The 25,030-nt window shown below is 40.0% G+C and overlaps 1 protein-coding gene across 4 annotated transcripts in view; it reads left to right on the top strand.

The window, feature by feature from the left end:
- VTI1A (vesicle transport through interaction with t-SNAREs 1A) overlaps positions 1-25,030 on the top strand; it is a 280,273-nt gene that overhangs the window by 247,155 nt on the left and 8,088 nt on the right. For all 4 annotated transcript variants that reach the window (XM_072871483.1, XM_072871480.1, XM_072871484.1 and 1 more), the window contains one exon: positions 24,368-25,030. This exon is cut by the window's right edge and continues 8,088 nt beyond it. Coding sequence is in view for 2 of the 4 variants with exons in the window: in XM_072871480.1 (XP_072727581.1) it covers positions 24,368-24,461 (94 nt within the window). In the remaining 2 variants the exon portion in view is untranslated. The remainder of the gene's footprint in view (positions 1-24,367) is intronic.

The following is a 25,030-nucleotide window of genomic DNA, read 5'->3' on the forward strand; positions in this document are numbered from 1 at the left end:
GGATCTTTAACAACTCCCACAAGACCAGGAGCTTAGTTTTAAATCTCATCAGCAAATCAGCGCAGCTTCCAGCAGCACAGTGCTTCCTGACAGCGTGGTGGAGCTTGCTGCAGAACTGGCTCAGAAACAAAAAGGATGCCAGCACTAGATCCAACACTGTTGCTTTTGGCAGGTCCTAGGTGTTCAGTCTCTGTCTTCCACATATTGAGCTACGCCAGCATTGCGTTGCTCTGTGTGCTGTGAGCTGCCACCCATCCTGAGTCCTACTACCAGGTCAAAAACTGGCATGAATGCTAAGGCTTGAACTCTATTCTGTGAAGTCATTTTTGCACATACAAAGTGAAGGTGTTGCAGTTTAGATATCATATTTGAAATAGTTGCTTGAAAATATATATCTGTTATTGCCTCAGCTCATTACAGAAACTGCATCAACATTTCGCAGTGACTGACTGACTATTCAGAACGTTAGTGAATAAAATAGTCACACGACACAAGAAATCTCAAGGGTGACCCAGGACCCAGAAATTGTGCGGGTTTTTTTACCCAAACACGGAGTAACTCCATTCTGCTAACAAGGTGCCAGACAATGACATATGGTCACCTCCAATGGTACATTGCCAGGGGGAGAGCCGTAAGGCCTCCAGCGCTTCCCTGTTGTGTTCAAATTAATTTCAGTGAATTCTCAATCCTAAATTTTCAGATATGAACAGTGCTTTTGATGATACAATTTTGGGTGCTGAAATTGACCCTATAAAAGAGAAGTCACGTTTTGAAAGGACAGATATTCATCTGATAATGAAAATTAAGCCTTTTTTACAGGACTGAGCCCTCAGAAACTCTGGCTCTCCACCTCACTTACTATTCTTGAAAATATGTCCTAATTCCCAAGCAGCTCTTTTATTTGATGCATATATACTTTACAGATGACTGTACAGAAAGGGATATTTTAAAACAAAGTCATCTGGCTTATTTAAAATGGAAGGGAAGGGAGAAAGGAGGAGCAGTGCTCAGAAGCAATGAAATAACCTCAGAATTTGAGGTCAGGTTATAAATGCAAAGTGTAACTATTTTTCCCAAAAAACTCATGAGTCCTTTTGGGGCAGGAGGGCTTAAACAGAAATTGAAAACTTCAATAGAAATTGCTTCATCAACGCTTAGAACCATCAAAGTTCCTGAAAGCCCTACTTCTGAATAAAAAAGTTAATACAAAGTGTATTTGTCCACAGAGGAGAGGAACTGAGAGCTGTGACATGAACTTCATCTCTTCCTCTCTGCTGGTAACGAGCAGTACCGAAATGACCATTGAAAATCTAATTGTCTGAAAAAAACCATGACAATCAGCTGTGCAAGGTGGCGGTGTCCATCCTCGGGGTGAGAGCATGCTCACCAAGCGTGGTGGTGAAAGACATCCTAGAGCATGGTCACACCTGGTTCTCCACCTGAAAGTGTCTGTGCCCCGTCTGCTTGCTGCCCCCTCCTCAGATGGGGCAGGTTTGGTGGCCGTCATGGGACCCTCACGAACCTGTCAAGAGGAGCAGGATGGGTTAAATGCCTTGACTAGGTGGTCTAGTAAGATGTTAGGGTTGCACCCACCCAAGAGCAGACAGTAACCTCGGTCGCGGGTGGGCAGAGCAGAGGTGAAAAGCTCCACGCTGGTCTGACTTCCCTCACCTCGCGCATGAGATCAGTTCTGCCAAGGCCCGAGGCAGATTACTCTCATCTTTCCTGTGCTAATAGCGCAGCTTAGTTCTTCCTTGCTGCCCAAGCTTTCCTTCCCTTCCCTAAAATGCAAGGGCTGCCACGACTCCATCTCAAGCGTTCGTCTCTGCCCAAAGGCTGCACCCACAATCACACACCTTCACTGCGCGGCGAGTGTCAAGTGCCAGACCAGCTGGCTGCCTGACCCTGCTTGTTGCTTCCCGCAAAGCTGTGACCCTCATTAGGAAAGCTGAATGCTCCCAGAAAGTACCACTGGGGCAACAAATCAGTTGTAAGAGCCTATTGATCTGTTACATTTGTTTTCAACGTGCAAAAAGGAGATTCTTTTGTTCCAGGGCTGGCACCGAGCTCTTGCTACAGTAGGTTCAGTGCGTCTCCGGACACTGCGATCAGGCGCCTCGCAGCTGAGTCTGCAGAATATTTGCTTATTACAGGAGGAACTGAAAGGACCTGGAATTCACTAGTGACCAACCTTTTACTTCTTGAACAACTGTTTCCCGCCCTTCCTTTTGTTTCTGTTTTAATCACTGCATTACAAATACAATTTAAGTCCCCCTTGCAGATGCAGGATACGGTAACACAAGCACACAACAATCAACATTTATCAAGTTAAAATGTCTGTACAATTTACACTAAGTGGTCAGTGTTTGCTGGGCTAGGTTCCTTTTTAAATCAAACTTGGAATAATTAAACGGCCACAGCAGTAATGCGAATGCAGATTTTTGCACATCCAATAATCAAAGGGAGGAAAAAGTAGTCTGAAGCTGTTTTGGTTTTAATCATATTTGATTTTTATCTTAAATGAAAGCACAGAGGTAATTTTTCTGTTGCTCTACCTGTGACTTCTTAAATCATGGTAAACGTGCATTATGATCTTCTTAAAAGAATAAGAACATTCCTTGTTAATTAATTTATACAGCTGTCAGTACAGCTTTCTATGTTATTCATACTCTAAGTGTTTGACTGCCATAGATTTTCTAGCAGTTCTGGCAAAGCTCCAATGAAAGCCTGGGATTTATTAGGCTGACTTGGTGCAAAGTCTATTGATTGTGGCCTCAAGGGTAATAACTAAATAGAGCTGGAGCAACAAGTCAATAACACCATTGTTGCTACAGACTCCATTCACTTGAGGAGTTAGATTGTTTTACAGTGGCAAAGAGTAATCATGAGCAGATCAGCATGTTCAACAGGCTCTGTACCATGTTAGTGCTGGGGACTGTTTTAAAGCTTTCAGCAGGACCAAGAGAGAAACGAGGTGGGGTGCGGGGATTAAGAACCCTGTAAACTCCTTCATTAGGACTCAAAGGTTTCAGCATTAGCTTTATCATCTTGCAACAAGGAGTCCCGTCCCTGTGTTGGTCTAAGCTGATATTAAAATCCTCTGCCCATCAATCCATAATGGCACGGTAGAAACTTGATTTAAATTTTGGATGGGGATATACGTGTAGTGTGTGTGTCTAGTGTGTGCATGTATGCGTGAATGCATGTCCGTGTGCCTTAGCATTAAATAATACTGTAGCTAGCACAAACTTCACCTCTGCGCAGTAATATTTCCTGGCAATGGCTGGAAAGAGGCTCCTTTTTTCTTAAATTCAAAATGAGGAAATGCTTTTGTTTATTGCTTCTCTAATCCTCCCATGTGTTTATTTACTTTTAGAATTCTTCTCTTTCGTGGAAATGTATACAAACCTACTAGAGGAGAGATGTTTATTTCCTGAGAGTTTTATCGTTTATTTGACAGCCTTTGACAACTCATGTTATATTAAGAGCAGATTATTTTGAAAAGTCAAAATTGTGAAGATGGGAGTTTCAAAACCAGAACTGGTTGATTTTGCACACATTCTTGTATCCGTCTCCAGGAGTTGCCATTACAGCCTCTACAGAAATACCGAGTAATTAGAATGAGTTTCTTCCTAATACCAGTTAGTAGCAGCCTACTCCATTGAAACATGAAAGATGGTACAGAAAGTAATAATAAGAACCACATAATATTAAAAAATGCAGACGTAATTATGCTTTGTAAAACGAACCGAGTGGTCAAGCAGCAGGCTTTCGTGTATTCAGCAGTTCCACAGGCTCTTCCTCCCTTCACCTATTTGTCCTTGGAAGTCAAGTTTTCCTTTTTGCAAATAATGTTTCTAACCCCACATTTTCAAAGATAATAGGAAAGAGAAAAGCTCTCTTCCTGAGTCTGCAGTTGTTTTAAAACACCAACATTTTAGACACAAAAATTTCAGTGGAGGGGTTGATTCTTGAATGTGGTGGTGACTCTGACATCTAATGACAGTTTAGTAACAATTTATCTCTCCTTTTTTTTCATTGCTTCTCTTGCTGTATTATAGCTCATACTATTTAAAGCGCAAAAAGGGGTGGAACTGGAAAGGAAATCCTGCAGCTCAATATTGAGGAGGGTACTGGGCTTCCCTTGGCTACGGGCAGTCAATTGAATGTTGCAGTCAGCGTGTGCCGGGGCAGATCTCGGAGCAGGAGAGATGCAAACATCTGGTGAATGTGTCTGTCTTTTTCTTTCTTTCTTTCTTTCTTTCTTTCTTTCTTTCTTTCTTTCTTTTTCTTTTTTTTTTTTTCCATAAGTAAGCAGAGAGTTTGGCAAGTTTGTAGTGCTTGCTCAGAAGCTCATTTAAAACTTTGAGAGGAGTGAACTGAATTTAAATGACTCTCAGGAATCTCTTTACCCCCAGGCCTCAGACGTAGCCACCCATGGAAAGAAATGTATCGGATGGTTCATAATCTGTATTCTGTCAGGATATTTTAATGAGAGGTTAGTAAATACCATGTATTTGGAAGCAAACAAGCCAAAGCTGGGCCTTTTCTTTATGACTTCCACACAAGTCAGAAGAGTAGCTTTCTGGCAGATGCTTTCACTTTGAATGAAGAAATTATATCTACTCTGCTTGGGTTCAGTTCTGTGATCCAAGCAGTTTTTGACATATCAAACCAGCCTAAAACTTAATTAGCTGTGGCATAGGAAGTAAATACGTAAAAGAGGTTTTGCGGAAGTCTTAACACTTTTTCATTAAAAAGACCAACATTGATTTTCCTGGCTGATTGTAGTATGATGTGCTGCCTCTACGGTGATTAGATATGTGTCGGAAGCACTGCTTGTGCCCCACTTCCAGTCTTTCAGAAAGAAGAGAGACTGGTAAAAGGAAAAAATCCTTCCCAAAATGTGAAGGTGGACATTTCTTTTGAGTAATGCTCTTGCAGTATGAACTGTAGATTTACAGGAATTAGAGACCAAACAGTTGAAGTATTCCTCTCTCCCTCCTCCCTTCTCCTCTCCTTTTTTAAAGTGTCTTCATCAATCAAAATCAACATAAATGAATAATGGAGGCAGATAAAATGTGAAGAGACAATAGCGGTGTTGTTTAGAATTGACAGCCATAAATCCATTCCATCCTAAGAGAGTGAACGAAGTAAATACCTGCTCTCCCTGACCACCGCTGCCATTTAGCCCATTATTTGGAATATCATTTAAGCAAGTGCTGATGTCCCATTGAAGCTTCAGCCGGCTAATACTTGCTTTATTTTAGAGCACCAGGGCTGCAGTGAGACTTGGAGGGTGAAGGTTTGGAGTGACAGGGGAGTTTCCCCTCTCCTCATTCATTTGTTAATTTGGGATGACAGAAATAGAAATGGTGTTCTTACAAGCAGGTCAAAAGCTTTTTTAGAACCAGCAGAAAACAAGGAAGCTGGTGCAAAAGGAGTTACACAGTGCATCATTTAAAATCATTAAAATTGGGGGCTACTGAGGTTTTCTTTGTAAGAAAAAAAAGGAAAGTACATCTCCATTGGCACTGCAGTGGCATGCACAAGGCTGGAGAAGCCCAACAGAAGGCAGAGCCAAGAGGATTATGTACCTCGATTTCAGAGGGCACGATTTATGGCGTGGATTTTGAGTCTTGACATTTTGATTCAGATATGATAGAGCTGAAGTCTTACGAGCTGCTCTTGTAGGAATTTGACACAGAGGGGCAAGAGCCTCTAGGGTCAGTTGCTGTTTCTGCCATTTTGAAATGCCATCTCTTAAATGGAAACTTTTCTTCCTTCCTTCCCATCAGAAAGGTCCTTCCAGTTTTGGGTGGCTTTTGGAAGCAAGCCTGTGGGAGCAAGTGCAAATATGATTCTTAGGCCCAGGCTCACAAATTCAGGAGGTTTAAAGTTGCTTGTTTTATTTTTGGTTCTCCTGTAATTGTAGTTTGTTTGGCAGAGCATGCCAGACACGGATCACTTGCTCAGGGCTCGTTAGCACCGACAGCATTCCAGCTATATTAGAATCTGTGAATATATCTACCTCAACCATATTTTCACGCCTTTTATGATTTTCATTCTCCCTGAATTGAAAAAAAAATCCCAGCACAAATAACCAACTGCCTGGCAGGAAGGATTGATGACCTTTCTGATCGTACTGGGGAATGCTCTTTAAAATCAAAATCTGAACCAGCAGAACTCCGGCAGTGCAGCACCTTGCTGTAGAGGGGCTTGAAGGTGCCACTTCTGTTGTGAAAACAGTTTATTTAGTAGTTAGTGCCTTGACTTTTCTGTCTTTGTACTTCTGAAAGATGATCTCTTGCAAACGATGAACCCTTAGCCTTAACGAAGTACTGATCCCTCTTTAACATTTACTTAATTGAAGCTTAGAAGGAAAAAAAATATAGTGTTGTATTTTAAGAGTGACTGTGTAGCACCTTTCCAAGTTTGCATGCCTGTCAACGGGATGTCATCCTGTAAGTGTGAATGAATGACTCTATTTCCAGTTCAAGTTTCCATTCCTAGGCAAAAATAGCACCAAATACACTATACTTCCAGAATAGGTATCATATTTTTTTGAAACTTTATAAATCATACTGCAATAAAAAGTAATCTATGGATATTTCCTCATTAAAAATGTTCTGTATATATAAGCAGACGACGCTGCTTAAAATGACGGAATAAAATCACAAGAAATCATTTCCTATTCTCTTCTAACGGAGCAGACTGTATTTTGTAAGGGTACCAGTTATATTTAGCATTCCTCAAGGCTTCCATTGTTGGGCTTTTTTTTCCACAACCAGCATGAAGCACTGAAGCTTTAAGCATCCTGCCATGATGCTGATGTTTTGTCAAAGAAAAGATGTGTTCCTCAGCTGTTGCAGTTACTTCAGCATTTGTGCCTTTTCAGATGACGCTTGGCCAACTTTTAAAAATTGCATAAGTCCCATGTGCAGAGTGATGAGGGCTGAGATTTTTAAGGGCCTTGAAGTATCTAAATCATGGCATGGACTGTCTAATTACCTCCAAAGATCTGATTCTTGGATCTGATTCATTTAGTCTAGGAGTCTCAAAGTCCTAATTATCTAACCTATTCCTTAGGATAGGATTTGGGCTTTTTTTTTTTTTTTTTGCTAACACAAACCATTTATAAAGAGTTAGCAGAGTATTATAATGGTGTGCATTAGGGGTGGATATAAGGTAGAAAGCAATAACCAGGATTATAAATAACTGCTTGATCTGTAGAATTCTAAAATAGCCTCTTAAATTTGATTAACTGTCTCAATATATGGTTAATCATCTAAATCCTTTATAAACTATTTGTAAATGCACCCTTGACATAAAGCATGACTAGTTTGTCTGTATTTTATGAAACATGACAATTCTACTGAGGAAATGGAGCAGTATTTCTGCAATACAGTCAATGTAATTGAGAAGGTGAACTTGGTGTTCCAGATTTTAATTGAGGAAAGTGAAATACTTCCAGTTTCTGAATTGCCTTATGCAAATTTGTTGTGCAAAGGTAGTATGGAGTAGCTACACTCTTCCTAAGAACAAAGCAGGCAAAGGAAGGTAAAAGGAAGGAGGAATATAAAAGAGTTAAAACATGATAATGGAATGATTTCAGAATGGTTTGGAGCTCGGTTCTGTGGTACAAAACCATCAGCAGCAACAGCAGGGTCTCCTGCTCCCAAAAATACTCACTCCTGCCTCTATGCTGCATCCAGCTGCTCTCTCGTTTTCATGGGCACTTCTGTTCTCCAATCAATGTCTTGAAATGGAATTGATCCAGTGCAAAATAGCTCTCCTCTCCTACCCTCTTCTTTTTTCTTTTTCTTTTTTTATCCTGGATCAATTGCTCAATCTGATTCATCACATGGCCCCACAAGCTGTTGAATCAGCACAACTGAGGTTGGCATGCTGCAGCGCGATGGCAGAAATGAACACCAAGAGGAGGTGGGAGCAGGGGGAAGAAGGGACAGACCTGAGCATGACTCCTAAAATTAGTATTGCTGCTGGATGCTTTGCATCTTGGAAACATGGTCTTGGCTTGAGTACAGGGCTTGGAGTCAGAACATGTAAACTATAAACTCCCCTCTAGCCTTTGACACCCTTAAACTTTAGTTTTGCCATGTGCTAAGTGGGAATAATGTTAGTTACCTCAGTGATGTGAAGATTTACTTATGATTGTTCAACCGATTAGCACATGAAAAATAGGAAAGACTGCTTTTTACACTCCTGCATTTTACTGAAATTGTTCTCATGCTTATGAACTACATCTCATTTGTAGTAAAATATTTGTTTTCGACTGTGTTCCTCCTATCAGAAATATGTTGCTAGAGCAAAGACAGGTCCCTGTTTTTGTAACCCAAGTATCTCTATTTTTAGTTTTAAGATGTTGGCTGCATCTCTCTTTTTTTTAAAAAAAAAATGTGTATATATTTATAGCTCTTGCTATTGGAAGAGAATTTCCTGCAAACAGATCCATTTCTGTGGAGCTCTGCTCCGACATGGAGTCCCATGTGTTCCACCGAGAGATTGCTCCAGAATAAATGTCTGGTCTGGTTGTAGGATCAGCCTGGCAAACTATAAACTTTATATTGCCTTCAGCACATAATAAATTTGCATGTGCAGGAGGTATTAGCGACTGGGCATCCGATACTTGGCAATGTCGCATCTGAAGACATGAGTGACAGGAGAGATGCAGCCCCAGCCCCAGTGTCCTACCGAGTCGTTTCCTCTTTGGATAATTACATTCTCAGTTTTCTCTGCAGTTTTAACTGCGGGGGGAGGTATCTGTCTTCGCACCCGCATTTAAAGTGGTGAGTCTTGTAGCCAGGCCCCATTAAACAGCTGCTACCTCTCACCCAGAAGTAGGTGAAAGGACTTTTTACATAATGTTCATATCTGGTTTGCTTTCTGAGCTGTGCGAATCAACGGTAATGCTGCCTGGGTATCTGAAAGCAGGATTTGGCCTGTAGTTGGGTTCTGGTTCACATGCAGCGAGTACCACTTGCTCAAATAGTTTCGGGGACTTCAACAGGACTACTGGTGTGCGTAAGGGCTGCAGAATCAGGCCCCTAAGGATCCTTAGGAATGAAAGGTATCCTGTAACTGTAAGGTATTATTATGATGACTACTCTGGAGAACACAGAGGTATTGAAGTCGGCAAAATAAATTACAGAGTTAAATGTATAAGTAAACCAAGAAGCGACTGATGTTTTTTGCATAGTAATAATCTTCATAATCGCTTCATTTGCACAGTTATTTCATTTTAAACTTTAGGCACAGTTTTGAAGCACAACTCAGTGGAGATTTTTGCTGTAATCTATAAACTTTAATGAAAGCTAATTGGAGGACAAATTTTAATCTAATTAAAATATGACTGCATAAAGCAGAAAGGATGAATGAAGAGAAATGCTCTATGGGGCACAGTTTTCAAACAATTATTATCCTGAATACTAAGTCAAACGAGGCTTTTGTAAAATGATGATCATGAACATTGCCAGCAACAGAACAACCTTGAGAAACTGCAAATGAAAGTTTTAATGTATTTAGTTTAAAAAGTGGACATTCAACTCACAACTGCGTAAGGACTTTTTAAAAGGAAAATGAAAAGCAACACACACATCTAAAAACATAACAAGTAAATTAGCCAAAGGTGTACATTCCATCTAAGTTCTCATGATCAGCAGATGCAAATGTTTGCAGTGCGCCGATGAGTTATGAGCCCTAATGAGATTTCAATGCTGAGCAAACAATAAAAATTTATGCATTGCATAGTTTTAGTGGCCTTTGGCTTCATGGTTAGTGTTACACCCTTTCAACAGCTTTGGTAATATAATATCCAGCTGGCTTTGGAGGTAAGGAAAATTTTAGGGGTGAACTGAAATTGTGAGAAATAACGTGATTGATTGCTTTGTCAGAATAATGCATTTCCACGGTATAATTGTCTGTAGTAATCTTAGCCCGGGTACGGATACATAGGTTCTAGTTATGTTCGGACACAAATTTTGAAGGATTCAGGTGAAGGATGGCTTTTCCAGCATTTGAGCCAGACCGTTTCCTGTGCTAGGTATGTGTCCAGGGGTCTCACAAACAGCCCCTCTAGGAAGAGCATTCCTGTCATAGTCCGGTAAATGGGAGAATTGAAAAGCTGCACTTTCCCCAACAACTGTCATGTGTTGCAAGAAAAGAAGTGGAGCACAGGCACAAAAAGAAACACACAATAGATACTGAAATAAATGTATGTAATGGGGAGCGGAGGGGGGTGAATCAGGGAATTCAACTAATGCAGTGTGTGAGAGTGAGCTCAAATGTATTAAATTTAAAAGACCCATTTGTGGGTTAGGCTTTTATGAATCCAGAACCTTCACCGTAATGATTGCCTGCATTACCCTACATAATATTAAAATCTTAGCATGTGATTAATAGCAGATTCCCTGCATACGTGTCACAACACACATCTGCAGCAAATCTGCCAGTATATTTCTGTGCTAGTTTTACTTTGGGGCCATAAAGTAATTCCTGTTTTGTGAATGAGAATAAACCTATTATGCACTAGGTTAGCTACACCCAGTTTCTTCTCTTCAGGGAAAAAGAGCTGCTTATTTGATACGGCATCTCAAATTTCAGTGTTCAGAAGTGAGTTTAAGCCTCGGCTAGATTTGCTTGAGCAAGCTGTTGGGATTTGCCTTCACCGTTTCTTAGTTCTACGTTTTCCGAAACCTTCTGTGCAAAGAGTATTGAGAAACTTCTGGACAGCAGTGAACTAGTGGACTTAATTACAAAGTGTTTATTGCTAAATTTGTTAATGAGTCAACATGCAAAAAAGATATATTTATCCCTGTTTCCTCTTAAAATAGTAGTAAAAAATAACTTCAAAAAATCTTTTTCTTAAGCTGTTTGGTGATGCAGTTTTGCTGTTCACAAAAGCCCTTTTTCCCATCCACAAATAGCTACCTTTCACTTTGCCCCAAGGGAACAGAGCATAGCTCAAATGAAGCTTAAAAAAAAAAAAAAAAGATTTTTCCTGGTTGTAACTTAAAGTCTATGCATATTCACACATGCACGCAAAATAAATAGGAAGATGCAGAAGCATTCCTCCAGTCTGCCCTCTGAAAAGTCCTGTCGACCTGTTTCACTCACCAAAATGAAAACAGAACCCCACAAAAACAACTTAAATGACAACAAGAAAACATTAGGAAAGCAACATCTGGTTTGCATTCTTGGCTTCGCGTCTGCCCTTGCAACACAGGGTCTGACACAGATGTACAGGGTTATGACACCACTGAGTACCGCTTGATTTAAAATGGTGTAACTGAGAGCAGAATCAGGGCGCTGAGTTCTTACAACGCTGTGCAAAACTGTGTCTCTTGATCTCCTTTGCAGATGTGGGACTCAAACCCCACTGAAGTTTTAGGCATCTTTCCATTGATTGATGCAGACTGGAGAGCAAGTCATATTCCTCTATCAGCAATTTAGAATTTATTATTGACTGTGTGTTTCTTCATCGTCTGTGTATTTTGTTGTCTGTAAAATCGCATTGCTCTATCACTCTCCAATACTGTCGTTGCGTGTAGCCACGTTCAGAGAACCTTTCAAACGATATTACGTAATTAAGCTCTTCGGGTTTTAAGTGAAATAAAATAGTAGCGAGGAGAGAGAAATTTATTGGTACTCATAAGAAAGGCAAGAATAGGTCAGACTGAACTGAAAAGTGATTAGGGAATCAGTGATTAGGGAAATTTGGGAAGCCAGAGTTGCCAAGAGAGCAGTGCTCTCACCAGAGACAGCATGATTACATGAGATGGCACAAAGGGAGCAATTCTTTCCCTGTTTGATTGCCCATCCATAGCTGTAACAGAGACAAAATTATCTCAACTCATACCTGGCATAACTTCCCTGTCTCCAGTCGAGCTGTGGCAGATGTAATGACATGCCTGCAGTGTTCTCACCAACCACTAGATGTCTGTGTGTGCTCTGGAAAGTTCTTGGGATGATGCCCCTGGTAAACACGAGAGACAAAACTGGAACACAAGCTGTGGGGAAGCCTATTAGTTTATGTTTATAAGTGTAACATCATTACTTTAATTAAGCCTGTGTTTAAAGCAATTTATGCTGTCTAAAACTGAATTCCAGCCTTTCAATTTGAGGCAAATAAGGAAAAGGTGCTTTTCCTGGTCCACATCTGTTTAAGACAAACCGTTTCCTTGATGTCCATGTGAAGGACTAAAATGTATCTTATTGTTGTGAAAGTTTTGGAAGAAGTTGCTGAGATTTAAAATAGGTTCATCTTATTTCTATTCTGAAACAATGAAATACCAAAATATAAAACATCTGCTCCGTAAGTGAATTGGTAGGAGCCCACTGTTTAATTTTCCCCAAACCACAGTACTGCTGGAGCTATATTTTCACATGTACAATGCATCAGCATATCTGGGTGCACTGAGGAAGGCTATGCATCAGATGTCAAGTTTAGTATATCTTTTTTTAAAAGCAAACCAAAACAAGAAACCCCTAGAAGAGCGGATCTGGGTACAGAAATCTACTTCACAATTCTGTTTATGAGGCAGTCCACCGGCTGACCAGGGTAGCTGCACCTGTGACCAGCTTTTCTGCAGAGATCTCCCAAGAAAAATGCAAAAGTAATCAGCACATGTTTGCCTTTCATTTATCTCTGTCATCCGGGAATAAGATGCAGATAGTATCAGGAGCAATGAAAGGTACATTCTGATATTATTTTCAAGTTTTTTTGTCTAGCCAGAGAGGAGCAACGACTTGTATCTCTGTGGAACACATACAGCCTCCCTCCACACTCGCATCCTAGGCTGAAGGCCAGAGGGGGGTAGTAGGCTGTCTATATTAAAAAAAAAAGTTTAAAACCACCACCTACTCATCAGGTGACTGGAGACTGTGGTTGTAAAATGTGCTGCAGGCAGAAGTTCTGAAAAATCCCAGAAAGTGTTGAAAACATCTCTAAACAAGGTATTTTTCTCCTGCACCTTTCTTGCTAAAGGTCCCAATTGCTGCCAAGAAAACTAGTGAGAATGTTAGCTGCCAAATAAAAAATTTATGACAGTGTTTGGCAAAGGATTGTATCACTGCTTGTTTTATACATTTCCACAAGGCTCTTGAAGGGCTGCTGGACACATACAGCTCACTGATCACTGTGCTTTATCTGTTCTTTAATAGATTAAAAAAGCAAGCTCCAGTAAAGTAGGATTTAAACAATACATATTTTTTCTTTTAATAGCCTCCTGTAAGCGCTTTCTATGGTGAGAGTATAATTTCTAAACAACATTCCATATATAAAAATTGTTTTAAAAGCCCTGTACCTGACAACGTTACTTGTTATTTGAGTCACTTTCATAGTAAAAATACATGAATTTTTCAATTAAAAATGTATTGCTTTTGCAATTGTGCTTGTTATATGTTGGAGTCTGGGCCAATAAACCGCCTGTTAAAACATAAAGAGGTCCATTCAGTCAAAGTTGTGCCTGCCATTTATGTTTCAAAAACCGAGAAAATAATATGTTGGAATTGCATTGCTCACCAATATCAATTAGGTTTTCGGCTGTATCGTTAAATTAATGTTGGGGGAGAAAATTGTTCCGGTGGATTTAGTGGAAAAAATATAGTTTTGAATACAGAGTTAGCACACTGACAATAATAATTAAGCTGGCCGATGCTGAAGCAACACCCTTAAAAATACTTTCCCCGTCTGAAGAAACGAAATTGTCTGTCTCTGTCTTTTCAAACCAGTTATCAGATTAGGCTTCCAGCTGATAATTAGTGCTGTTTAACGCAGATCTTGTCATTCAGAAATCTCAAAGCCCCAGCAGTTTAGTTTTTCTCATTATCATGTGCTGCTGGAGGTGGGAGGTTTGGAGCGTGGAACTGCACGTCCCTGCACCATTTTGTAGGGAGGCGCAGAGCCTCCTCTTCTCGCTGGTGGCCAGGAGTGGTGGGACACGGTCCTGGCACGCTGTCCCCTTCAAAGGGGACAACCAGAGCAACACGGCCCTGTGCTGTCCCGAAGCTGCCCCAGGGCTGCGCGGCTCTGCACCGTGCTTGCATCTTCAAAGCACAGCAAATATTCGAGAGCAGCCAACAGCACTACAAATAGTATACGCCTTGTGTATTTCATGGTATTTGATATAAAGTACTCAAGACAGACCAGCATTAAGAGGATTATTTCAGACAGCATTAGGAGTTAATTTACAGAAGATTAGCTCTAAATCAAGCAGATATCATAAGCAAATTAGCATCAGTTGTAAGAGATTCGGAATCAAAATGTGTGGTGTTTTTAGTTTCTCCCTGTATGTACTTAGTGGACGAGTAGTATCTTTATTAGTTTCCCATACTAAGGTGTTACACCTCAAATAGTGAAGAACAGGTATACTTTTTTCCTACATGCATGCTATTTATTATGAAGCTGTTTATTGGCAGTGAAACTGCTTAAATCCAAATACCCTTCCTCTGCTGAATATTTTATATTTCATGCCATTTCTTCATTGAGTAATGTTTTGTTTGTCCCTAAAAATGATGTCTCCATGGTGTGTTATAATATTTTTAAACAGGTAATATGCACCTTTACTTCGGAGTGACATACTTACTCCTTTTTTTTCTGTTAAAATGAGTCACATTTTAATGCCAACTCCTAAAAATGAAGGAGTGTATAAAATGCCACATACTAGAGTGAAGATTACAGCTACTTAGAGCTTCCTTAATATTTAAGCTTGTAAATTATAAATTTGTTTTATTTCCACAGGAGTGATGGTTAATTTGTATTAAAAAGCAGATTCTGTTCTTCAGTTTTCCAGACATATTTTTCTGGCTGCAGACTGACAGGCATAAGCACCCATCCAATCCCTTCTCAGTATCATGGTTTCAAAAACACTTGCCCAATTAGTGGTGAAGATGATGAAATGGATTGCACCATGATATTAAAGTTTAGGCCCTGAGTTTTCCTTCGGATTCTGAAAGTTTTGAAGTCTATGAATGGGATTCCCATCTTTGGAGAAATTTGTATTGTGCTGTCCAAGAGATATTAAACTGCTCAGCATGCTCCTGAACATTTGGGTTTTTAACTGGGGAGGGAGGTCTGGGCAATGTTTTACGATTTTTTCCTTTCTTGATGGACCAAATTCCTCCTGACAAGGTTGGCCTGAGGTCACGAATGTCTCCGTGCATTCACTGAAAGAGGAATCTTCCCTCCTTCCACGAGATCACGAAAACTTACACCCACTCTAAGCCAGGTTGGGCTTGCAGGTCCCTCCGGTTGCAGGATCTGCAAGTGCTCTTGCACTTTGACTTTGTGCCCTGTAGTTTTGCAGAATGCGTGGAGCCTCGGTGTGGTTATTAAACTGAGGTGTCTGAGGTCATAACAAAGTAGAGGCATTTCTCCTTCCCTAATAGAAATACTGTAACATGCTGAAAATACTCTAATAGTGGCAAGTATCTCCTGTCAACTAATTTGCTAGTTCTCTATCAGGTAAACCATTTGTGAATACATCGATTCTTTTTATTTTTCACTGTTCTGTCTTCACTATTCCCACGTTTTCTCTGAACCAGTTGGGCAAAAATTGATTTTTATTTGTTCCACTGGCCTTGTGGAAAATTAGCTTATGAACTGGTTTATATAGGAAGACTCAAAGCACAGAACAGGTTGAAAAATAAGCCTATAGCAGTCAAAATTGTTGTCTGAAATGTCTTCAGACTGGAAGGCTGAATTTATTGCTCAAAACAAGTACTAGCAATGTGGAGGTGTGCAGTCCTGCTCATTATCACTGGAAAAGGGGGAACCAAAAAGCACAGTAAAAAATTAAATTTTAATAATGCTAGTGATATTTTCTAAATCCTTCTTGACAGAAAGATTCTCATTATTTTTATCTGTCTCAGAGTAGGCTCTTTTAATGCCATCTCACAAATGGCCTTAGCCATGATTGTTTTCCTTTCTTTTATAGCATTTGAAAAAAATGAATATATACCAAAAAAAATTATATTCTATCATTCAGGAAGTGCCATGCAATGGTAACATTTTGGATAGCACATCTTCAGGAACAATTGCTGCAGATGCCTTCAGATTTTTACAAAAGAGGTCAACATTGTTAAGACAATTGTAGAAAACTTGCCATACAAAAAGACGCCCAGTCAAATATGGTGTGATAAGGGGAAAATAATGCAAGCAAAGTATTTGTGTCCAGTCTCCAGCTTCATCACACCTAAAAGCTGTAGATTAGTCATTAATTAAGGTGAGGCAGGGCAAAAGATGTTACTTTCTTTCATCTGTTTAAGATATATATTTTAGTAGGTTCTAATGATTATGAAAGTTGATAAAATGCAGAATTTATACATTTTTGTTTTCTTTAAATTGCACAGAATGTAAATTTAACTATATTTATCGTAAAAGCCAATGTGCAATCATGTATGTTCTTGTCGTTTTATAGCTTGCATACATTTCTTCTGCTGGAGAAGTAATTGCTTTAGCTTTGAGTGCTGACGAGGGGCTTTTTTTTCCTATTAACTGTTTGGGGACCAGGGCTTCATGCAACCGATGTGCTGAAGAATGCCATTACACTGACAGCTGGGCTATCCACCCTCCCTCAGACCTCTTTCTAAAGCACTGGTAATGTTTGCTAAGGCCTATGGTTCTTAGTCATGCTCAGGTGACTAAATGTGTGATTTGTTCTTCTTGACACTTCAGTACCCTGAGAAAGGCTGGTTGGAGATTAATACAACCTTGACTCCTTCCACTTGCAGTTGCCACTGCGCACGTGATCTTCATTTAGACTTGCTAAAGAGATCTGGTGTTGCCTCTGCTTTGCATGAAATGAATTAATCCCCCTCCAGTTTTGGTTGGTGAGTGTCCGTGGCCCCAGAAGCCACCTGCTGTTCCTCCTAATGACAGTAATAATGTAATGCGTTCCCTCCGTGGAAGGAGCGGACATGGAGACAGGAGAAAGCTGAAGTTGCATCACAACAGTGCAGAGAAGTGTTCCCTGTCAGGGTCTCTCAACAGCAGGATACTTTTCATCCTTCAGAAATGCCTTCCCATCTGTTTTAAAAACAAGCAATGAATAAAATCTGAGCTAGTAGAAGATGTACAGTACCCTTCCCTTTTGCCTTTTTATCTTAGGTCCCACGTCCCTGAGGTCCTCTTTCAGGCTTTCCCTGTTCTCGCAGTTTGCATCCTGAAGTCTGCGTGCACTTGTCTTCCAATCATTCCTGTAGCTATCTCTCCTTCCTAGGCCACTCAGCCCCCCCCACTCTCTCCAAACTCCAGTGATCACCTGGGTACTATTTGCACCTCCTGCAACTGCCCGGTCCTTGAGACAGGACTTGTGCAAGCTATGATAATCCTGATGGCTACCAAATAACACTGTTCTCCAATGCTGTTCATATGTTTTTGTTACATTGGGAATGTACTGCAAGATTTCAATTATGAATTAGATATCTCAATAAGTATTTTAGCTATCAAATATCATAAAAATAATTCCAAATTTTAATCTTAATGGTAAGATTGTCAGAAGATGACACAGCAAGGTAAAAACATAGTCCCTTGAGCCAAGGAAGCCCACTGCGTTTCAGGAGGCATTCATCCCAGAGAGGGATGTCTCTCCTCTCACTCCTCCAGAAAAACTGTCAAAGGAGAACTATATTTGATTCTGGTCAGAATTCCGTGTGCAAATATGGGATCCATTAAACGGAGATGATGAATCAAGGCATTTACTGGCTAATTATCAAGGAACATCTTCTGCTTTACTGGTGAGTTTCACCTTTGCAATATTTGTGATTAATGGGAGATTACAGACACTTTACGATATGATAATGCCTTCCCTGTACTGTTTTGCCTTCAGAGCTAGCAAGCTGTCTTGCCTGGGCCTCGTTCAAGCTTTTAGGGATATTCATCCCTACTTAATCTGTAGGCACCTAACCTAGGCAGCTAACTTAACTGACTAGTTCTCCTGGGTGGCATATATGGCCAGGAAAAAGAGAAGGCAGTTCAGAGCAGGACTGTAGCTTATATACACAGGGAGCTGAGAGAGATTAGCTAGATATGATTTAGATGTTTAAAGTTGGATAGTGTGACTACCTCCCTGCACCTGTTATTACATGACTCATTCTTTCATTCAGGGCCCAGGTGGAAAAAACATTGATGTGGTTTGAGTGTAATATTATAACTAGAGATTGGTATCCATGTTATTACAAGTAGACAGCCCCAGTCCTTAAGACTGAACTTTAAAGCTAGAGGATGTAGCACTGCACAACTCCTCAGCCCTATCAACAATATCTTAGGCACCTTGTATGGCCTGTCTCTTTCAAAAACCCCTGCTAGTCAGCTAGAAAAATGCCATCGTTTTTTATTCTCCATTCCTCCATTTTTGAGGCTTTAATTTCATTATCTGCTCAGCTTTCAGCAATTTTTAATGGATTTTCCCAAGGTCTTACACATAAGAAACTAGAGCCCCTGTCCCTAGGGGAAGAAGAGGCTCCTTTGGGGAGGAATTCAGAGAACACGACATAGGCTCCTGCTGGGAACGGCCTGTCTCCAGGCTGGAGGTTGAGCCTGGGCAATGTGGCCTTTTTGGCATGAAATAAGCCGTGAGGGGGTCCCATCCCCTCTCCACCACCCCCCAAAGCCTTTTCACCGTTAAATATACAATGTCAATTACAATGTAATAGGTTTTTCTGGCTTGAGAACAAAAAGAACTTGGACTTATTTTCAGAGTTGGAGGCAGGGGAGTGGAAGAAAAACTTGAGTATTTTCCAGATTCTTCACTTTTTCCCAGGTCAGCTAGAAGAGGGCCAAGGATTTGTATGCAACTTGTGCAGATAATTTTTCACTGGTATTTCTGTTTGCTAATTTCAGTTGTTAATGATGAAAAATGTCTCAAGTCAGATACTTCCAACCAGCTGTAATTTTGCTAGGCAGGGCTCTCCTACTCTTTTATTTCAGTAGGTTGCCATGTCTTTATGTTTTGCCACAGCCTGTCTAGTTCTTTTCAGTTGCTTTTATTTAAGAAAAGCGTTCTCAAACCTCAAGATGGGCAAGATGAATAGTTACTTGAACAGCCCCCAGATACCCTGAACTTAGAGATTTATCATTATGTATCCAAGGCGTTGCTTTACCAATCGTAACATTTTATTCCCCTGTGTGGGGTCTAGTGCTTCCATGTGAAAGCTCCTGATATATCGTAACAAGGATGTCCTTATATATAGTAATGTCTGTCCAGAAGGTATCTGAGTATAGCTATATTACTTTAAATTCACAGTTAGTTTTGCCTGGTATGTATTTGCCTGTGTGACTAGACCTACACTTCGTGTTTGTTTGAATCTGCTGATTTGCACATGAATATTGGGCACTTAAAAATCACTTACCACTGATTTGCACGCACCTATTTTCTTGCATGTTAGCAAAAACTGCCGGTCACAAATAAAAGGGCACCCAAAAATACAATAGCCAAGTATTCGAAGTGACCATTTAAAATGTAGTCTTATATACAGAGAACAAGCCTTTCTGCCCAGTAAACTGATAGGAATCACTTCTAGTTAAATCTTAAATACATGTATTACAGTGAAACACTGTTGGACAGTGCTCCGTCATCAATCAGTCTGTGTTCTTGAGGACACTATTTTTTGAGATGCTTTCTTTAAGAATAAAGCCCTGTGTTGTAATGAATGTGTGCTAACTGATCCCCCAAGCCATTTGTATTTTTTTTATTTGTATCAGTGTCAGAGTTGAGCTTCTGTAAGAAATTTTTGCAGTATTTTATTTGTAGTCTTCATTATTTCAAGTTAAGGACACAAAACACTTTATGCACCCAGAGTCTGCACTGGTTCGTTTATATCCCGTATTTTGTTAACATGGTACTGTGATTGCTAATTTTCATGACAATTGTTATTGTACCATCAGTGCTTAATGGCAAGGCATCATTATTCAATGCTGGTCAATCAGGCACTAAGACATGTGCAAGACATCAGGCTGAACCCATATAGATGTCGTGCACTCCCCTGCTAATGAATGCAGTTTTGTAAAAAGGTTTAAACACGGTTGGCATCCTTAATGTAAGGTTTGCAAAAGCTTATTCGGGAACTGCTTTGTGTTTATACGGAGCAGATCTAAACATGTCACAGAGTTAGACCCATTGTGTGCATGTGCACGTGAAGCTACGGAGAGGAGTGAATCATTTTGGGTTTTGGAATGTGGAAAGGCAGCACAATTTCTGCCATGGCGGGAATGGGGGGAACTGATTTGCCAGGGACATCAGTGTTTGGTAATGGATGTGGGACTTGTTCTCCAAAGCAGGGGTTGCCATGCGCATCAAAGAGGTGATCCCCGAAAGCAGGCGGTGTCGTTCGTCAGCTCGCAAAGTTGGCACTGGCTGGAGGGAGCCTCCAGCGCACCGGTGGTCGGAGGGTAGGCACTGTGACCAGGAGGCAGGACAGAGGGTCAGGCATTTAGGAAGGAGGAGCAGAAGGAAACTCAGCAGGAGTGGGATGCACTTTCTGCGTTGTTAGTCCAGCGTACTCTTCCAGTGTGGCAGTTAACATTACCCTCACATCTGCTTTAGTTACTGTTTCTGTGTGGCTTTGCACCCAAATGTTTTGGGCTGCTGTCCATGATAAACTAGATGGAACTTGGTTTAAAAGCTCAGATTTTTCATCTCTTCTAAGTCAAAGTAGAATGAGCCCTTGTGCTCTTAGAGTTTCGAGTATGAAAGGAACAGTAGACATTGGCTGTTAACGAGTTCCAACACGCCGGGCTCCAGCAGAACTTGGTGTGAATTCAGTGCCTAAGCTGCATCGACTAAATGGTTAATTCATCTCATATCAACAGCACTATGATTCATAATGTAAACTTGAGGAATCCTTGATGTTTCAGTCACACATTCCTCTTAATTTGGCCATGCATTCTTTTAAAGCTACAGTGTGCTAACTTAATAAAATGCAGCATGCAAATGCACAAGTTTTTGCCTTCAGGCATTTTAGCCATGGATGTTTCAATGGGTGTCTTCTTTCAAGTATATATTCTTTCTTAAATTATTTACCCTGTAAACATGCTTTGCATTTTCAAAGAAGAATCTGGGCTTCCTCATTCACCAGATTTCGTTGAATTTAAGGTGTAATAGAGATAAAAGACTATCATCTGCTTCTTGCAATCATGTTAGCCTTTGGGGGTTTTTTGTAGCGAATGTTAGGCCCCATTTTCTTCTCCTTTGGTATTATCGCTCCCTCCCCCACTTAAATTCCTTGATGCTTTGCCTAGAGCAATACCCACTGGCAGTGTCTGGCTGTGACAGTACTATAGGCTTCCCTACAGATGGGTCCTGCCAATGCCAACCATTGTTCTACCACTGTGAGCTGGCTTGACTGTCGTGGATCACTCAAAACCTCCTTTCCTCTTGATTTTTTCTTTACTCTGAAGGGTCGCCCTTGCCTGTTGACTTTGAGATCTGAAATGCGCTGACACCCAGAACTTGTGTTCTCTGTCTGAGCAGCAGCTCCCAGGCTCAGACTTCAACACGCAGGGCTTGCTAAGCCCTCCTCAGGACTGTCCTGCTGCTACCAAACGGCTCTGTCGTTCTCCTCCTAGCCCCATCCTTCTGGCAGTTTGCAGTTACTTTAATTTTACTTGCTCACTTGAAAGTAAAACAGTAAAACTCGACTATATTCTTTTTTTAAAGATATAAAATTAATCTTTAACTGTGGGCTTGAATATTAAAAGTATATAATGCTTCGGTGTAGGAGTCTGTTGATAACATCCATCCTATTTCATGATTAATTTGTTCCTTTTAATATGATATTCTTTTGCTGCACTGTGCAGACTAATTCAGATTCCTAGAAATTGAACTTTGATATGTATTTCCTAGATTCACACCGTAAGTGAACCTTCAATTAGCAGATACAGGTGGCAGCATGCCTCGCTCAGTGTTCTCTTGACAAGGATTTTAGAGACGTGGACACTGATTAAATAATCTTGCAATCGGGTGTGTACTGCCAGAGTATTAAAAATAAAGCATTTGGAGGATTTGGTGCTTTTTAAAATTTTTCTTTAATTTTAAGTCTCAGACTACAAAATGCTTTTCAGTGGGCCAGAGATAGGAGGAGTTGATTTAAACACTATGTTTTGTATGCCTTTGCCTAACTATGTGTTAGATTAAGCGAGTTTCACTCACAGTTAATCCTTTGTAAATTAGCATTATGGATGCCTTGGGGCCCACATCCCACAAATAAAATGGTTGTCAAGCCAGCTGCACTGTGTATTACTTAAGGCTGAATGTTTTAAGAGTTTTCATGCTTTTAATCTATTTCACTGCTGAGTTTCAGTTTTGCTGAGTGTCTTTTCAGGAGTGATGAGGGTGAGTGAGTAAATATATATTCCGCTTTTCATGCATTTGCCTGGACAAATCGTTTGTTATCAGGTGTTTGGCAGAGAATGTCACACCCCGCCACAAAAGAGAAGCTTGTAAGTTCAGGTGTTAAATCGAAGTGCAAACCAACAAGGACCAAAAGCCCTTAATTAGCTTTATTTTGTTAGCCTGCTACACTTTTTTTTTTTTTTTTTGGGGGGGGAGAGTGAGAAACATCCCTCCCTCCTCCTCATCCTTTTGGCAGAGTAAATATTGCCTGTTAAGTTTGAATTAGCTGTCATCGCAAAAGAATTAATGCTGTGGTTGAGCCTTTCTAGTGAGGAAGAGAAAAATAAACGAGACAGATCTTAGTTCAGCTTTAAGTGATAAATGAGGACAAAGCAGCCCATTCATCTCCTGCTAGGGAAGTGGACACAAACACTAAAGCAGTTTTGCGGAAGACGTGTCAGCAAATGTGATCATTTTGTAACCTGTCAGGAGGATAGAGAGCTAGTCCTTTTAGAGTGTCACAGGGGAGGGTGTCTGTCTGATGTGACAGTTTTCATCCATCCATGCACTGCTTTTTCTTTAGGTGGGGGGTAAGCAAGGAGAGAGCTGGAGTTGGTTAAAACGGCATTTTTCTTTACACTTTCCAATATAATTTATATGTATATCCACCCGCATCCGAATGAAAAACGTATACCAAGGAAAACTCCCCTCTGCTCTCTAGAGTTTCTTCTCTCTTTCACTGCGTGAAATATGCTCATTTTAACACATTACATTCCCTGTCTTCAAGTTGGAACCTTGTACTTGGTTTGATGTTTCACAAAACACAGCTTTACCTCTTCTTACCATTGTTTGGTTGGTGAAAGCTCTGTTTTGTTTTGTTTTCTTTTCTTTTCTTTTGCAGAAACGTGAGGAAAAATGAAATAAGGATAAATATAACTTAGGGTTCTTCTGTGGGTTTTGTTTGGGGTTTTTTTGCTACACCTCTCCAATTCTGACAATATGTTTCATGTACAAGTATGTTTTGCAAAAGTTCCTGTTTCCTGAAGAGCCTATGAAAATATTCTTCCTCCTCTGTGGGAATGGCATGGGAAGGGGAATGCTGAATTCTTACAATTCAGAATCCTTCCATAAAATGCCTCAAATTCTGCTCTTTGTTGATTTATTCATTTTAATTGACCTATTAATTTCAGGCAAAATCTGAAGCAATGTGTCTGATTTTAGACGCAGGGAATTCTCCCAACAAATGGTTGAACAATATTAGGACTTTCTACTTCTGGCATCTTTTTATTGTTACTAATTTCCTTTTTTTTTTTTACACTACATAGAAAATGTAACATTTGCCTATTACCATAAGTAAAGGTATGCTACAGAGACAGGAGATGCTTTTACAACATAAGCTTCACAGTTTGACACTTGCTTCTTTATATCATCCTTTTCTTCAAAACTATCTTTTATACTTTTCCCTTGGTATTTTAGTACAAGTAAGTATCTCATTGACATGTGTTTCCTTGAAATCTTGTACCTTAATAGTAAAATCCCTTGAAAATTAATAAATTGTTTCTGTTCAGATTTAAAAAAGCTGTGAAGATTTCAGGATGGCTTAAAAAATGTAATGATATTTACTATTACAGACCACCCTGCTTGGATTGCATCGACTGAGGACTAATTATTTCATTTGTTCTTAGAAGGTTAATAAATTGTAACATGATGTATTTCAGTTATTCTAATATGTATATAAGTGTATGCATAATTAAGAAAAGTCTAATTCTTTCCTGAATGCAAAAGTTGGATTTAATAGCTACATAAAGAAACGTTTGGAAGCACTGGAAATTGAAAGAAGTAAAAGACCATCAAGATACGCAGAATGGTATAGGAAATCCTACATTTGTGGGCACATGCCTTTTCTCCAAGATATTTATCTGCATGCTTCTTTTTATGATTTTTATATGTATTCAGCTATTTTGTTTTATTTTTTTTATTCACTGGGTTTTTTTGTCTCTTCTGCTTTTTTTCAGGATCATCCAAAACCGGATTTTGATTGTTGTTCTGGCAGTCATCATCATCTTCACCACCATGATGGCTATTTATTTTTCTGTCAAGGGACGCTGATATCTTTGTTCTTCACTAAACAGCAACAAACTGCTTGTTCTGAGTAATTAAGACAAAGTGGTCACATGAATCATTCTCTTGCACTGACAGAGTCTCCCTCTCTTTGCCACTGTTCAACTCAGGTGCAAGTGGTGTAAAATATTTTGTATTATTGATGGCATAGTTGATGGCATGTGGGGTTGATTATTTTTTCTTAAATTTTTTGTCTTTATCTGAGTGTTTTCAGAATCTTAATATTTGTTGGGGTGAGGGCTTGTTCCAGTATAAAGAGACTTAACGTGTGTCGAATTCTACCCCAGACAATTAGCCTGCAAGTTGCCAGAGTTTAGCAAGGGAAGAGGGGTCTTTGCACTTTTCTGTGCTATGCGGGGTGTATGAATATCAAGCAGTATCTGACCTTCTGTGATATAGAATATAAGTAAAGCAGAGACCAAATGATGTAGAAAGTGAACCTGTCTCCTGTGACTAACTCCCGAACATGAATTAGCGTAATAGACGTAACCTGGTTAAGAACAGTAGTTAGTTTTAAAAAGAGAGCAACCTTAGGATGATGTTTAGTATCTGATGTG

This window comes from Ciconia boyciana, chromosome 8, assembly GCF_034638445.1.
Source record: "Ciconia boyciana chromosome 8, ASM3463844v1, whole genome shotgun sequence".
NCBI lineage: Eukaryota > Metazoa > Chordata > Aves > Ciconiiformes > Ciconiidae > Ciconia > Ciconia boyciana.